This window comes from Phoenix dactylifera, chromosome 9, assembly GCF_051530095.1.
Source record: "Phoenix dactylifera cultivar Ajwa chromosome 9, Ajwa_hap1_PhDact_Kaust_v1.1, whole genome shotgun sequence".
NCBI lineage: Eukaryota > Viridiplantae > Streptophyta > Magnoliopsida > Arecales > Arecaceae > Phoenix > Phoenix dactylifera.
In genome coordinates this window covers 26,475,475-26,490,208 of record NC_143198.1, presented here as the reverse complement: position 1 = coordinate 26,490,208, position 14,734 = coordinate 26,475,475, and the positions used below count along the sequence as shown (strand labels likewise).

General features: G+C 38.7%; 2 protein-coding genes across 5 annotated transcripts; one reads left to right on the top strand and one right to left on the bottom strand.

Moving 5' to 3' along the window:
* The first annotated feature begins 3,369 nt into the window (after nucleotides 1-3,369).
* Nucleotides 3,370-8,144, top strand: LOC103708302 (Tetratricopeptide repeat (TPR)-like superfamily protein). 4 transcript variants are annotated; one of them, XM_039131555.3, is made up of 2 exons: nucleotides 3,370-5,638; nucleotides 8,007-8,144. In XM_039131555.3, the coding sequence occupies exon 1, from the start codon at nucleotides 3,481-3,483 to the stop codon at nucleotides 5,611-5,613; it is 2,133 nt and encodes a 710-aa protein (XP_038987483.2). In that variant the 5' UTR covers nucleotides 3,370-3,480; the 3' UTR covers nucleotides 5,614-5,638; nucleotides 8,007-8,144. The 4 variants fall into 4 exon arrangements, with proteins under 4 accessions (XP_038987483.2, XP_088560784.2, XP_088560783.2 ...); XM_088704658.2 differs by lacking the exon at nucleotides 8,007-8,144 and adding an exon at nucleotides 7,064-7,269; XM_088704657.2 differs by lacking the exon at nucleotides 8,007-8,144 and adding an exon at nucleotides 7,053-7,269.
* On the bottom strand, nucleotides 7,641-13,779 carry LOC103707694 (cinnamoyl-CoA reductase-like SNL6). The gene is made up of 5 exons (XM_088704659.2): nucleotides 13,381-13,779; nucleotides 12,556-12,731; nucleotides 9,450-9,650; nucleotides 8,383-8,536; nucleotides 7,641-8,238 (listed from the first exon to the last, which is right to left on the bottom strand). The coding sequence occupies exons 1-5, from the start codon at nucleotides 13,640-13,642 to the stop codon at nucleotides 7,928-7,930; spliced, it is 1,104 nt and encodes a 367-aa protein (XP_088560785.2). The 5' UTR covers nucleotides 13,643-13,779; the 3' UTR covers nucleotides 7,641-7,927.
* Between the last annotated feature and the right edge of the window lie 955 nt (nucleotides 13,780-14,734).

Genomic DNA, 14,734 nt, shown 5'->3' with positions numbered 1-14,734 from the left:
TTTTGCCTTGTCCACGGGTACTTGAGGACCCATCTATCCATCGGCGTTACCCGCATCGGCCCAAATCAGCAACTTAACGAGGTGCGCGTAAGAAGCACGAAGCAAAGATTTGGTGTGGCGACTAGGGGCCTAAAGCCGCCCTCCATCATTCCAAATTTGAACCACAACACCCTCTAAAATATATAAAATTATATAAATATTTTTATAAAATTACTATTTTCATATATGCCCTCATAAAATATTTATTATATATATACATATTATTTTAATATATACATCCATACCATCCAATGTCATTAAAAAATAAATAATTTATATTTGAAATGACTGAAATACCCTTGTGGGTAGACACGTTAAAAGAAAATTTTATAAAAATACACATGCAAGTAGCAACTTTGCAAGAAAATTTATGAATTATGTATATTTAGAAGAGTATATGCTTCAGAAAAATCGATAAAAAAATAATTAAAATTCAGTAAAGATAATTCACTTGTCCTTAATAAAAAAATATGGCCAAAAAGTTAATATTATCATGTTACATAATCTCATATTAATATTAACTCTTATCAGATAAATCATGTTGATTTTATGAAATTTTTGCCTCAAAAACAAACAACAATTCGACATTTACAAATCACTAAAAAATATTTTACTAATCTAAGCATCTATGATTAATTTAAATTTGATATGCTTTAATCTTTTAAAAATAATAAACAATATTTAGATGTTATAGATTCAATAATGATAATTATATCAAAATCAAATTGAGAATAATATTACCAAAATGATCATCTATAATATTCCAGCTTGAGCGAGTCATGATCTTAAAAAAGAAAATTGACAATGTGGCTCAATCTTTTTTTGATTTGTCAATCCAATTGAATCATAAAAGATTTAGCAAATTTCAGCCAAATTTTGATTTTTTAATAATTTTTTTAAATGTATGTCATTTTAAATATAAAAAATTATATTAATATTCACATAAAATTGCTATTTGCGTGAATACCCTTTTAATTGTTTTTAGATATTTATTCATAAAGATATTTCAGTTATTTTAGTTTTAAACCGTTTCTTTTAATAATGATATGGATACATAAGTATAATATATATATAATAATTTTTATAAAAATATTTATATAATTTATATATTTAAGAAGGTATATATATATATATATATATATATATATATATATATATATATATATATATATATATATATATGTAAAAAAAAATATTGTCAATCAAGCTTTTGGATCGATGTTTATAAAATTTAATATTTTTTATGCTTAAACCTGAGCATGATCCTGGCCCGTGGGCCCACGATGCAGAAGGCCCGATCATGGCAACTTTACGTGGCCCGTGGCTTCAGCACCAGGATAAAAGGGACAATGAACATATGCCCCCTAATTTATGGTACATTTGGAAAATAAGAACTGATTTTATTTTTTAACGGCAAGAAAAGCTTACCCAAAGCAATGGCAACTAACGCACCGAGTCATCTCATGAAAAACGGTAGGAGGGCCTGGAATACAACCATCTAAATCAAAGAACCATGTCCCCCATGGCCCAAAATTGCACGTAAGAAGTCGCAGCAACCGTCATATATTTATATATAAAAAAAATTCATAGGCATACAAGTCATCTTAACATAATATCATATACAAACAACAAAATAAAATTAAATAATTAATATTTAAATTCTAATTTAAATAACAAAATTAAAAGCCTTACAAAGCCAATAATATTTCAAAATCTCGCATCAACTCTAAAATAAAATATAATCTAAATAAAGATATCAAAATTTTGTCTTTAGTCACTCTTCTAGAATAAATTTTCGAGTCAAACTAATTCTTCAGATCTGTGAAAAAAAATAAGAAGCCGTATAATGAGCTAGATAGTCCAGAAAATAATGAATATCTTAACTAGATAATTCATATAATAACATATGATACAATAGTAAAATATAAATTACCACGAATCAATATAAAGACATAACTAATTCTGTTTCAAGGTACAAATCGATTAAGATCCATATTTTTCAAATATTCATATACATGATTATAATTCTGATTCGAAATAAATCATATTCAACTCAACAGCCTTTAATTATGGCCATCCTTATATCCTGTAGCTAGGCCAGAAATAGAACCGCATGTATACCCTACGGAGTGGGCCAAAATACCATGTAACAGGGCTAGAAGTAGAATCAATGAGCTCAATAATAATTAAAGTGCCAATGCATAACTCCCAATTGACAGGGTCTAAAACATAGTCAAGCTGAGAGTTTGAATCTGATAGATATCAAAATTTTTTAATTTTGTACAAATTATATATATATATATATAATAATCCAATTAAAATATGTATATACGATGTAAGATTAGTGAACGATATATCTTTTTTTAGTAAGTTGGATACATCATACCCTTCTAGCATGAATACATGCAAGAAAATAAAAAAAAGAAGGTAACAAAAAGGGTGTGAAGTAGACTCGTAGCTCTCACACATTCAACTGCTGGAGTGTTGCGCAACAAATGAGGCGACCCAGTCAGCGGTAGTGTTCGCCTTGCAGTAGCATGAATAACTTAAAAAGCCACACAATCCTTCAAGAAATCTCTAATGTCCTGTAGCAGCGGATGCTCATCTCGTGCTCTCACATGGCCCTGAATCCACTTGATCACAACAACCGAGTCATGTTTCAAATGGATACGCTCAACCCCAGTCTAACTCGTACATAAGTGATTTCTTCCCAAACAGCTCTAAGCTTCGCTCTAGGCCTTTAGAGTTTATCAGCTTTGTGCAAACACTAATGAGGGCATTTTTATTCTAAAAAATGAACCTCATGTTTATATTACTCATTTATCTTTTTTTTTTTTTGATGTAAACTCATTTGTCTCATTAGTGCATTAAAAAATCTACATAGAAGTTACGCAATCAAAATAAATTTATGATTAAAAAATTGTAAATATATAATGTCTATTTTAAAATAAAAAATTCCATATCTACTATTATAATGTTGCTCGAGCCTTTATTTATAGATCTGGATTTCTATCTCTTGTACACTTTATCACCAAGCTGCTCATAATGAGCTTCATAAATATCCTTCTATTTCTATTTTTTTAAGAAATAAAAAACAAAAAATATATATTAATTCGAAATTGTTGGCCTGATTGTCCCAAAATACTCGGGCCTGATCCAAAACTCATACTACTAGAAGATCCAAATAATGAATTGCCGAGTGGCGGGCTAGAACTTCTGGCGGGCCAAATACTGGCCTGAGCCCGGTCTGAAATTTATTAAGACCGTATTTAAGATGCAAGTACTACCTCAACGGTCTTCGGCCTGGCCCAAGACCTGCCCCGAAATCGGCCCTCCCCGACTGCCGGGGGCCGGCCCGGGCCCAGTTTTAGCCCTAGTTACATCAGTCACAGTACGGTTGATTCGTAGGTTCCTCGGTGACGGTCGCCGGGCCATCCCCGAATGGCAGAGGCCCCCAACCCCTCCCCCGACGATGGCACCCTCCACATCCTTCGCCTCTGCTCCTTCGGACGCCTCTCTGAGGCCCTTTCGGCCCTCCAATCCCTGGCCCTTCATCCCTCTTCCGCCTACGCCGCCGTCCTCCACGCCTGCGCCCGCCACCGCCTCCTTGCCGCCGGCCGCTCAGTCCACCGCCTTCTCCTCTCCCGCTACCCTTCCCCAGGCCTCTTCCTCTCCAACCACCTTCTCAACTTCTACGCCAAGTGCGGCCGCTTCAACATCGCCCGCCGCTTGTTCGACGGAATGCCCCGCCGCAACCTCGTCTCTTGGACCGCCCTCCTCTCCGGCTACGCGCAGCACGGCCTTCACGACCGCTGCTTCCGGCTTCTCGCTTCCATGCTCTCCCACCACCTCCCCAGCGAGTTCGCACTCGCCGCTGCCCTCAGCTCCTGCGCCGGGGCCCGCCACTACGGCTGCGGCCGCCAGGTACACGCCCTCGCCTCTAAGATCTCCCTTGACGCCAATGTCTTCGTCGGGAACGCCCTCATCACCATGTATTCGAGCTGCGCCGGGAATGGGGACGATGGCTGGTCCATCTTCCGGTCCATGCCTTTCCGAAATCTCATCACTTGGAATTCCATGATTGCAGGGTTCAACCTAAATGGTCAGCCATGTCGGTCGCTTGTTCTCTTTGCCCACATGCATCGGATTGGTATCGGGTTCGACCGGGCAACACTAGTCAGCATCATCTCCTCATGTTCCAGCCTTCGACATTGCCACCAATTGCACTGTCTCACAGTAAAAAGTTGTTATGTTTCTGAGGCCGAAGTCGCTACTGCTCTTGTGAAGGCCTACTCAGGGCTTGGTGGGAGTGTGGACGACTGCTATAGAGTGTTCTTGGGGGTTAAGGAACATGACATTGTCTCTTGGACGAGCATCATAACTTCACGTGCTGAGCAAGAGCCTGAAGAGGCAATCTGTCTCTTTTGCCAGCTTCGTCGACATGGTTTCAAACCTGATAGTTATACATTTTCTATTGTTGTCAAGGCTTGTGCAGGATTCGCAACGGAGATGCATTGCTCAGCTATCCATTCGCTTATTGTGAGGTCTGGGTTTGGAGATGACATGGTGCTCTCCAATGTTATGATCCATGCATATGCTCGGTGTGGTAGCATTAAGCTTGCAGAGAGTGTATTCGAACAAATGGTGGTTCATGATGAGGTATCATGGAACTCAATGGTCAAAGCTTATGCTGCTCATGGCCGAGGCAGGGAAGCATTGCAAGCTTTTGAGCATATGGATGTTCCACCTGATTCTGCCACATTTGTTGGACTTCTCACGGCATGCAGCCATAGTGGGCTAGTAAATGAAGGTCAGGATATTTTTAAATCTATGTCTGAAGTCTATGGAATTACCCCTCAGCTTGATCACTATGCTTGCATGGTTGACATTCTCGGACGTGCTGGAAAACTGTTGGAGGCTGAGGATCTGATCAACAGGATGCCTATGGTGTCTGATTCTGTCATATGGAGTGCGTTGCTTGGGGCATGCAGGAAGCATGGGGAGGCCAGGATTGGGGAAAAGGCAGCTCAAAAGTTGATGGAATTGGAGCCTCAGAACTCGGTTGGTTACGTAATGATGTCCAACATCTATTGTGAGGTGGGAAGCTTAGGTGATGCAGCCTTTGTGAGGAAGGAGATGAAGGAGTGTGGGATCAAGAAAGAACCAGGGCTGAGCTGGGTTGGGATAGGGAAACATGTTCATGAGTTCTCTGTGGGTGGCCGACGTCACCCACAACGAGAAGCAATATATGTTGAGCTCAAAAGGCTTGCGGATAAACTGAAGGAAATGGGTTATGTGGCAGATACAAGACTGGTATTACATGAGACTGAGGAGGTGCATAAGGAAGAGCGACTTTTGCATCATAGTGAGAAGTTGGCTTTGACTTTTGCACTTATGAATGCTTCTGCCACTCAGGATAGTATAAGAATTATGAAGAACATCAGGATCTGTGAGGATTGCCACAATTTCATAAAGCTGGCATCTAAAGGTGTCGGGAAAGAGATTATAGTGAGGGATGCAAACCGATTCCATCATTTTGTTGATGGTTTCTGCTCATGTGGTGACTATTGGTGATCAAGATTGTTTCCCCTATAAGAAGGTATGTGAGGCATCATATTTTCAGATAGGCAAATTTTAATGCTAAATCTTTCATATCATTGTAAGTTTCTAGGTCGACTTTAATAATCATAGACATAATTGTACAATTGAACTGCACCTCATCGTGAAAGTACGGGCACCAATAGCCAGAACTAGTTCGATATTTGTTACTCCACTGATTTTCTGAAACTTTTTTTTCCAAAAGGAAGATCCTACACAAAGCCAGTTGTCATTTGAGTTTATAAAACAATTCTTTTAGAAAACATAAACAGTTTGCTTTGTAGTACACATCCTTCGTTTGAATCTTGATTTGATGGTATTTTGTTGACTGGATTAACTGAGTTGTTTGATTGGGGATGATGGAAGGAGAACCCTATTGAATTTTTTCTGTCAGTCATCATCTTATTTAAAACTTAAACTACCAGAGCGTTTTTTGTGTTATACATCTTTATGCTCAAGCTCAAGACCTTTCTTCTCCTGATGAAATTGAGAAGTTAAAAAATTTATCAACTTCATGCATCAAGCATTCAGAAACCCTCAGTATTATTAAGTAATATGAGATCTTCTAGGAGCACAACTGGCTGCTGAATATTTATTTGTAAGCCAGCACTGCATACTTGTAATGGCAACTACATCTAGGACTGGCCTTTTCGTAGGTTGGGTTACTGGAGCAGCATGGGCAAACAGCTCACATATCAAGGACTCTGTTATACATTTTATGGGTTAATTGAAACTAGAAGAGATGAGAAGTGAACTATGAGTCTGAACAATCTGTTAAGCCAGCTAAGCTTTATTACAATGTGTAAAACATTGCTCTTGTAGAAAGAAAGCTGTGTACTTAATTTCCAATTGGATTTTGTTAGGTAACTATTACAACCTTTGACTGAATAAATCCTTGAGGGACTCCTAATATGACCCAGATTTTCAACTTCACTCCATATTGATTCTAGCTATTGAAATATTGATCATTAAATGTAGATTCTGGAGTCAGCTTTTGAAAGTGTTGTGTCCTAATGAGAGAGATCTGTACACCTGGTTGTGCTGAAATTGATTGGCGCATATTGCTGACACAGTCATGACCTGAGTAAGGGTTCTGTGTCAATTACTTCGTTTTGAGTTGAGCTCCTATCCTGCTCTGTGCTTGAACTCTGATGCCATCTTTTATTTTCTATTTAATATCATGCCTTTGACTCACAGAGTTGAATAATTTTTCTCATATGCTTAATTCCTTGCTAATAACAAAGTAATATGATAATTATTGATGTGTCGAAAGATCCTTAACCGGATTTCATGATGATTCTTAAAATGATTGTCCCACTTTTGTATGCAATTGTGAACAAAGTTGCTTTTTGTTGTACATGTTAAGTGAGAGATATTTCTTTTCCATACGTACATAATTTGGCATGTTTTTTAAGTTACCTTGCAGGCAAATTTTGAGAGCTCAACTTTCTGTCTTTAGAGCTAATCGGATGAAACCTTATGGGTTTCCTATTTTAAGGTTTGGACAGAGTGATTCAAAATCTGTCTCGCATGACATTGTTTAATGCGAGTGCTGCTACATGCTATTCATTTTCTATAAGTGCAGTTTTCCTCCCAGCCAGGGATAATGACATATACCAACAGTTAAAGAAATGTGTAAACATATTATTATTTTAATTTTTGTAGGATGCATTGTGGTGATTGCTCTATTATTCAACAATTCCTGATACTGGAAGGGGAGATAGGAATAACCGGTGCTAAAACTCCGGAAATTACAAATGTCAAGATAGGAATAACCCTTGATATTATCAGAAATGCCTGGGGAAGAGAGAGAAAGGGGAGCTTTGCTGGTTGGTATTTTGAATTAACTGGATCATAGTAACTGAAAAATTACGTGTATGCTGTTTCGCACCCAATATCAGCACTTCCCACCCTTTAGAGCTCATGGTGCCATAAACTCCTCTCACTCTCAATTCCATTTTGTAGGATAGAACAGTTGCTTCTCAAAACTAGGACAGAACAAATTTGACTGCCTCAAAAGCCTTCTTCCATTCCCACTTCGTGTTGCCAACTCAGTTTAATTACACAAAAACTTTGTACAAAGGTTTTCCTCCACTCCTCTCCAATAATCCTCTGTTCCAACTGAATCCGTAACATTGTGATCAAGTTCTCATTTTCTCTCACTTAGAAGCTCCTGAATGCCAACAATCACAGCTTTGTGTTCTTCCATCACAGTGAGCACCGAGTCTGTTGCGGCAATGCCATCTGAACCCTCCCAAGTGTTTGGTCATGTACTTGAATACCTGAGCTTCTAGTTGTACAGTACCGAGTAGACGTCGTATGTGCAACTCCTCCTTGATGACATTAGCCTGGAAATTTTCCTATTACAGAGCTTGAACCAGGTTGGGTGGTCGGTGGGGGTCTCCCCGGAGATCCTGTTTGCAATTCCGAGTTGCCGCTCCAATTCAGCAGCCTCCTCAGCTCTTTGGATAATACGATCATAGCAGATATACCGCCCACAAGCAGTGTTACTCATTGCCTCGTAGACACATACATGAGCCTCAGCTACTTTCTGCACATCGACTGTTGCAAGCAATCCCTCTGCAAACATCTCATGAGCTCCTGCATGGTGTAAAGAGAGAAGCTTTCAGAATGATGGTGCAGAACTCTGCCGGTGAATAGTGATATCTGACTGTAGAACTTCATAGAGCTCAATTCAAATTACGAAGCAAAGGCATGAATATGCTGAAAGGAAAGAGTCCTCACCCTTGAGGTATGCGATGGATCCTGTGGAGTTCCGGCGGCAAAATCGTGGTCCGGTGACAAGAGCTGGGCAAACAGCGACAAGCTTCAAGTCCCTTCCACGAGCCGCTCGCCAAGCTGCTTTCTCTGCCATTGTCTTGCCCAGTGCAAACCATAGCTGCAACCATTTGAGAGAGTCCTTTTCAGAGTTGAAGAAGGCAGAGTGCATTGTAAGCTTTTTGGTAATATAATTCATTGAAAATATGTATTTCAGGGGGAAGGGTGTCACTTCCCCTATTTGCACTCAAAAAAAAGAGAGGAAAGAATAAATGTATTTCAGTGTTTCTTCTTCTTCCTTCTTTTTTTTTTTTATTTATTTTTAACTGAGCACTACCTAGGATTTGAAAGGGCAAACTCTTAGGGGAGAGGTGCCCGCTAACTGAACTAATATTTTAGTAATGCTGCATAACAGATAGCATTGGTGGAATATTTGAGCTTTGTTGGGAAATTAATTAGCAAAGGTTGGAAATTATGGCTTATTAATGCAAGACTTCAACTTCTTCTGGGTGTATGGTATTCTGTGAAGTAATTTTGTGATATAAGGATTATTAAAGATAACAATTTCTTCCTTCATTCTTCATGCCTCCTTTTGCGAACCATTATATCATGGCTTGATGGTTTACAGTTTGAAAGTCTTCATATTATTTCTGAATGCTACCATCTAGGACCCGGGGAGGTCATTGTTCCCTTGATCTTAGTTTTTTTAAAAAATATATATATAATACCAGAGACCATGCAAGAAAAAGGAATTCCTGGTTTCCCAAAGATATGGACATTGTGATATCCATGGGCTCCTTCGATCTCTCAAGGTCCTTAATGTTACCTTTTATAAATCTATAGCGTTTTCTTAAAATAATTACAAAATTATAAGATTTTGGAAAACATTTTGCTGTTTTCAAGTAGTCTCTCCATGTTCTCAATGAAATTTCCTAAGAATTTTTTCAGGGAAGAAACAACCAAATCAATTCAGGCTCCCAAGGAGTGCTCTCTACCATGCTATATCTACTATGTTGTTCAGGAGTAGTCGTCACCTTCTTATCCCGGCAGAGACTTTCATCGCTCCAGCAGTTTTCATCAACAATGGTGGGGATATGGCGATTGCGAGGGGAGTTCTGCCGCCAAACACAAGCTAGAAGAGAGGAAGTAAATACGCACTTTCTGACAGATTGAGTACGCACACAGGATTCAATCACTCGCTCTGCCACTCTTGCTTCCATATGTGCCATGGGCTTCTGTAGAGTTTGCAACCCAAGAAGAGATAGGATAAGTACAAATTATCTGCCAAGTGAACATAATCTTACTCAGTTGTGTGGTTGAAAGAATGGAACTTGATCATGTTCACCCAATATCTAGAAATAATGAATAAGATTGGATGAACTTCATGATATTGCTACATAAAACATAAGCGTTCGAAAGTCAGAAAGGTGCTTAAAGTATTGATCATTTGATCAGGAATATAGAAGCAAACATTGCCATGGTATGGGAAATAGTCCATTGGCAAAATTATGAACAGCCTCTTATTCAAAGCCATATAAAAACGAACGAAGCGAAAAACTAGTTAGGGTTGCAAGAAAATTTAAGTATCAGAAATTTTCACACGTTTTAGTGCCCATGACTTTGGTTAGAAATGCTAGATGATGATGCTTGTAATTAAAGTGGGTAGTTGTGACATCTAGTGATGTAGCATTTAAAATTTGACATGGAACATTTAAATTATGAAATTTGAGAAGATTGCAGAGGCAGCAGTTAGCAGTAGCATTCCTTGTGGATCTTAGAGCGGCACCTAACTTGTAATTAAACACCTAAAGATCCTAAATTTAAGTACGTGATGTGCTCAGCCCTGCACCACAAATGTGTTAGGTGTGCGTTACTTTCAAACAGTTAGGTGTGCATTACTTTCAAACAGTTTGCAAGTACATATAAGTGTAGATGTATCATTCTTTCCTTCTTTTTTTTCTCTTTCCTCCAAAGCACACGTAAATACAAGAGGACCATTTAATGCTTCTCGAGGAATGTCGAGGAGCGAAAGTGATATAAGGCCTACTGCAAACGGGAAAGCCAACTGAGCCCCAAATGCATTCCAAGCTTCTCTAGTGCAACTTTTGATTGCTTTCACGTTTCATCCTATCTAATGATGAGAACTAGTACGTCCATGTTCTTCCCCCATTTGATTGGCCAACCACAGATCACATATAAGTGCATGATGATGGTCTGATGGATTGTTGGCCACCCACTGCGCCTAAAGTAACATCAGAAGTGAAAGTGATGTAGCCGAGAATCAATTGTTAAAAATAAAACAAAGATGCTGCTCAGCCGTTGTGTTGATGCGGATAGTTTCCTTTATGCTAGTTAAGACCATGTCCTTTTGTATGCTTAATGCTTATGGGGAGTAATTAGGCAAATGGTAAAAAAACTATAAATTCAAAGAAAAAAAAAAAATATGTATCAGAATATGTCAATATCAAAAGGAATCCAAATAACAAATATTAATTAATCAACAATTGTGCAACGTCTAAAACTAGCTTAGAGTATTGATACATGTGGTGTATATCTCGAACACCTGAATGCCGTTCCAGAGCTTCTGACCTCATGGCACTAACTGCAAGGAAAAGGAATCCTCCTGTTTGAAGTTGCCTTGGTAATTAATTATTGGCTACATTGGACTTTTGTGGCAACCTAATGCCTTATAAATGTCTCCATAGAGCCTATCTCCCACCAAAAGAGATTGAACAACCACCAATCTTTGTACATCAATCACCTTGAACTAAGAAGCCTAGCTAATAAATTTTTCTATCCCAAAAATAAAATGAAAGTTAATGGACGTTAAAATTAAAATAAATAGAAATAACTATTATCCTTCTTAGATATACATCACCAAAAAGGTCTAGATATGGACAACTAAACATGAATGTCTTACATTACATAAAATTTCTAGTTGAATTAGGTCCATCACTGATCAGTCTAACTATAAACCAACATGCACAAATGTATCACTCATTTTTTTTCTCATCTTTTTTTTGTCCGTATTTATGCGTGTTATTCGTGATTAGACTGGTCTATCACTGAGCTAATAGACTTAATCCAATTAATAATTTTTCCTTACACTGCAGCCAGAATATCCATACACAGGAATATAAACATGAATTGTGAAATTAAAAGATTATAATTTTTTATTATTAACAAATTTTGCAATAATATTATTGTAATATTTAACTTTTAATTTAAGTCAAACCACATACATAATGATTATAACTACGTACATCCTTTTTTTTTCAACTTTTTGGTTTTAGACACTCAAAAATAAATTTGATTTTAGAATTGTGAGAGTTGTGATAAATCCGCTCAAAGTTGAGTTGGTATTCCCAAGGACCCATCAAGCTGACGTAAAAAGCTTTGCTAATAGGATCATATATTTTATATGACCCATTTACCTATGTTTCGATGTTACAAAAACTTTTGGCCTTAGGTTCATACGAAGCACGTGTGCACAACCACCATGCTTTCGGTAGGTCGCAGCCTGATATAGAAGAAAGAAGGGCAGATAAGCTCAAAAATAATAATAATTAAAAATATCTTCAGCACTAGGATTACGTGGCACGAGTCATCTCCACTTTGGATAAAACCATCTACTTCAATTCTAAACAAAAAATAAAGCATAATTTAATTGGTTTACGACCCTTAGGAAAAAATATTTCATGATGTCACAAACATGATAACAAATATTGAAATGAAAAATTATAGTAACTCTCCCTTCTTTGCACTGTAGTTATTTTATTTCGATTGGCCGCCATCGTACATCTACATATCATATTTTAGAAAATAAAATAGGTAGGAGAACAAAAAGCTCAAGAAGAAATTATGGCTACATGGTGTAAACCACATGCATGCTGTCAATCACTATTACTCGTTCCTATAAATCTTATTCATCAAATGCTCATCTTGATGCGCTATTATGGAAACAAGCAGCTATGATTGACGGCGTGAATGGTTATATGATGAGGATATAATTTCTTAAAAAGCAATCTATTTTTAGTCAAGTGCTACTGCACACACGAGCAGTCAGCCTTCCACTCTAAGATAACTAGCATTTAATAGGTTGATTAAGTAGCTAGAAGAGCAAGTTTGGATGGAACTTACCGAGTAGCCTGATACGCCCCCAGGATCCATGAAAGCGGAGGTGTGGAACACGGCGGCGCAACCATCAAACGCATGGCATAAGCTATCAACGTCCATCACGTTGGCCATCACCGCCCATACTCCGTCCCGTCCCATCTCGCCAAACATCTCCATGTCCCTCAGCTTGTCCAGATCTTCTGAAAAGCCATTGCCACCATGCTACTAATTAACTCATAATTTAATAAAATAAGATCGAATGAATAAAAACTAGGAAACAAATACAAAAAAAAAAAAAGTAACAAAGACACAATCGATACGTAAAATTTAACAAATTGGGGGCATTCATTGGTCCACATCACAGGGCCAAGTGGAAATGTAAACAAGTCCAGCATGGCTGGCCAAAAAGTTTTTTTTTTTTCACTAAAGCATGTATTTTATTTATTACGTATACGGATATATTCAATAAAAACAGAAAACAAAACATCGTGAAATGCTTGAAGCAACTTCTTCTCTTCGGCCCATATGGTACTTTTGAAATGTCTGGCCATGTAGGCAGCTACTCAATCCGTAGCTTCGTTAGCCTCTCTAAATACACGCTTGGTTTGGAAGGCTTCTCTATTCTTTACCATCACTCACATATCTTGAAATAAGAGGTAATACAAGCCAGCATAGATCCAAATAATCACCGTGGTCGAATCTCTCTTCAGGATTATTGAGCTAACCTATAATGCTTACCGTGCATCTTGAAGGCCTGCCAAGGCATCCCTAAGCTCCGCCTGGTTCCTTCTGCTTCCTAATTCCCTGCTCAGAAAAAATAGGCGGATATTTTTGTTGTTTAGGACTGACCTTGGGATTCGAGAGCGAGGCGGACGATGTAGCCGAGGGCGAGGAGGCGATTGACGATGGCGAAGCCGAGGAAGGAGACGGCGCTGGTGACGCACACCATTCTCCCGTGTCCCTCCCTCTCCTCGCCGTCCGTCCACCTCCGGACGGCACCCGTTCCCGTCTTCCACGCCCCAAACTCCAAGCTTCCGCTGCTCCTCAGCAGCGTCTCCCGGAATTCCTCCACCTCCGCCTCCAAACTCTCCGTGCTCGTCAACACCGCCATCCACCCTCTCTCTCCCTCTCCCCCCGTGGATTATACTACGAGTGAGGATAGAACTCGGGACCAGTGGGTGTTCCGTTCCTTTCCACGGGGGGCCAGCAACAAAGGAGCTCGGCTCGGCTCCAGCGCCTGAAATTTTGGTAGTTGGGTGGAATACTGGAATGTGGAAGCCTGAATTCTGGGGCACATACTTGTCCAGGGTAATGTTTTTGGCCCCGAGGCTGGTCATCGGGATCAATTGAACGTTTTGGTGTTTAGGTTCAAACGCCATCGAACTTTTATTTTTTGGGGGGGAAGAACACTTGTTTTCGGCTTCTTTTTTTGGTACGACAAAAATGAAATGAAGGGTTCAAACTCAAGTTTGCTTAGGTTGACTACCATTAGTTGAGGAAACTCGTTGGCAAATGGGCATTAGTTACAAAGTGAATAAGAGCTAATCATAAGAGTTAATGGTCATCAGGTCAGTAAAGACGCTTTGAAACAGATTGGGAACTGGTGCAGTTCAAAATCAAGGTGTGATTGGCAATACTTGGAAATGATTGTGAGTACCATCTGATGCTTTTTGGCAAAAAAAAAAATACAATCTGATGCACAAGCCATGGATGAGAGCAAAATAATCTCTATATGGTTCTTATCATTGATCTGTTTACCTGTGTCACAGGAGAATTGAAATGAGATCTTGACCGTGCACTGGGCAATATGGCAAGTTAGGAGGATTGATATGGTTCAACAATTCAAGCATTAGTCCGAATCTCTTTAGGAACCACCCAAAATAACAAACTTACAAAATAAATCTGTTTATCATAAAAGAATTTATCGTGCTTGACCTTGCTTCACCTTCTATTGCTTTCATTATTATATAAGGTGTTCGCTTGTTTAATGAATGGTCAACCTTTTGCAACCATAAGCTTCTCTCTAAATTTGGATTTATTTGGTCGACAGTAAAAAGCATACAAGGACAGCTTGCTAGAGATTGAAGGACATCTTCTTCTTCCTTGTTACCAACCCTCCTGACTATGATCCTCCTGTTTTCTTCAACTTTTTTAACCTTGCTTCACATCTAATGTACATTTTTTTGAATCCTAATAAAGGCCG